The sequence below is a fragment of the Egretta garzetta genome, unplaced genomic scaffold (genome assembly GCF_000687185.1).
Source record: "Egretta garzetta isolate BGI_Z169 unplaced genomic scaffold, ASM68718v1 scaffold120, whole genome shotgun sequence".
In the NCBI taxonomy this organism is placed as follows: Eukaryota; Metazoa; Chordata; class Aves; order Pelecaniformes; family Ardeidae; genus Egretta; species Egretta garzetta.
In genome coordinates, this window is record NW_009258270.1 from 1,024 (window position 1) to 2,388 (window position 1,365).

Here is a 1,365-nt window from a genome sequence, read left to right on the forward strand (position 1 = left end):
AATTCCCCTGAATGCAGCCGAGAGCTTTCTATTCCGTACGTAACACATCTCGGACGGTTCGTTCCTCAGTCTCCCAGCTGCGAAGAGCAGCCTGAAAACGCCTTCGTTCCCCGCATCGAGCGGAGCAAACCAGCTAAGTAATAACGGAGCTGGAGCAGATGAAAAGAATTAAGTGTGATAACCCCCCTGTTCCGTGAGGATTTGCAACATTGAGGGGGATATTCCCCTCCGTGCTGGGACCAAGGCTATCGACAGAAACATGGCAGCCCAGCCAGAACAAGCGATGCACGGGGGAGCTGCTGTGCCCGGCTGCCGAGCGACCCTCGGGGAGCTGGTGCGGGCAGCTGGGGACCCAGCACCGCTGATTGCAGGGGGCACGGGGGATTCGGGGCTCCCTGGGTTGTCGCCACATACATGCGTTTGGTCTTCTTGTGGGGAATCACAGAACCATAGGATGGTTTGGGTGGGAAGGGACCCCTAGAGGTCACCCAGCCCAACCCCCCTGCAGGAGCAGGGACACCTTGAACCACAGCAGGTTGCTCACAGCCCCCTCCAACCTGGCCTGGAATGGTCCCAGGGATGGGGCCTCCACCCCCTCTCTGGGCAACCCCTGCCAGGGTTTCACCACCCTCACAGCAAAGAATTTCTTCCTTAGATCCAGTCTAAACCTCCCCTGCTTCAGTTTAAAGCCATCACCCCTTGTCCTGTCCCAGCTGGCCCTGCTAAAAAGCTTGTCCCCCCCTTTCCTCTGGGCCCCCTTTAGGTACTGAAGGGCCATAATCAGGTCTCCCCGCAGCCTTCTCTTCTCCAGGCTTGGTGAGGGCTTACCTGGCATTTTGCTGGGAGGCGAGGCGCTGGGCTGGTTGTGGTGGGGGGAGCCATGGGACAGCAGCAGGTTCATGCTGTGCGGGGGCTGGCCCGAGCTGTAGGCATCCATGGCCAGCTTCTGGCGGAAAGCCTCCTCCTTCCGCCGGTTGGCAAACCAGTTGTAGACGCGGACCTCCGTCACCAGGTTGGAGCCGAGCCCGTGCGCCTTGGAGGGAGACACCCCTCGCTGCAGACACTCGGCCCTGTGCGTGCAAGGGGACACGTTGGAACAAGGGTGCTGCTGGGGGTCCTCCGCCAGCACCGCCAGGCAGGGGCCCTCGGGAGGACACGGGAATTTGGAGGTGTTTAAGCCCTTCCTACAAGCCTGTCTGTTCTTTCCAGCTACATCTATGCCATAAAAGCCATCCCCCCCTCTCCCTCTGACATTGCTGTAACGCTGCAGCATCCCCGCAGCATCCCCGCGGCATCTCTGTGGCATCCCCGCAGCATCCCCGCGGCATCTCTGTGGCATCCCCGCAGCATACCCGCGGCATCCCC

General features: G+C 60.8%; 1 protein-coding gene across 1 annotated transcript in view; it reads right to left on the bottom strand.

Annotated features, from left to right (window-relative positions):
- Nucleotides 1–828: 828 nt before the first annotated feature.
- LOC104121983 (hepatocyte nuclear factor 1-beta-like) overlaps nt 829–1,365 on the bottom strand; it is a gene marked incomplete at its 3' end in the record, with an annotated part of 10,378 nt that continues 9,841 nt past the window's right edge. Inside the window, exon 4 of the mRNA XM_009634058.1 lies at nt 829–1,070. Coding sequence (XP_009632353.1) covers nt 829–1,070 — 242 coding nt within the window. The remainder of the gene's footprint in view (nt 1,071–1,365) is intronic.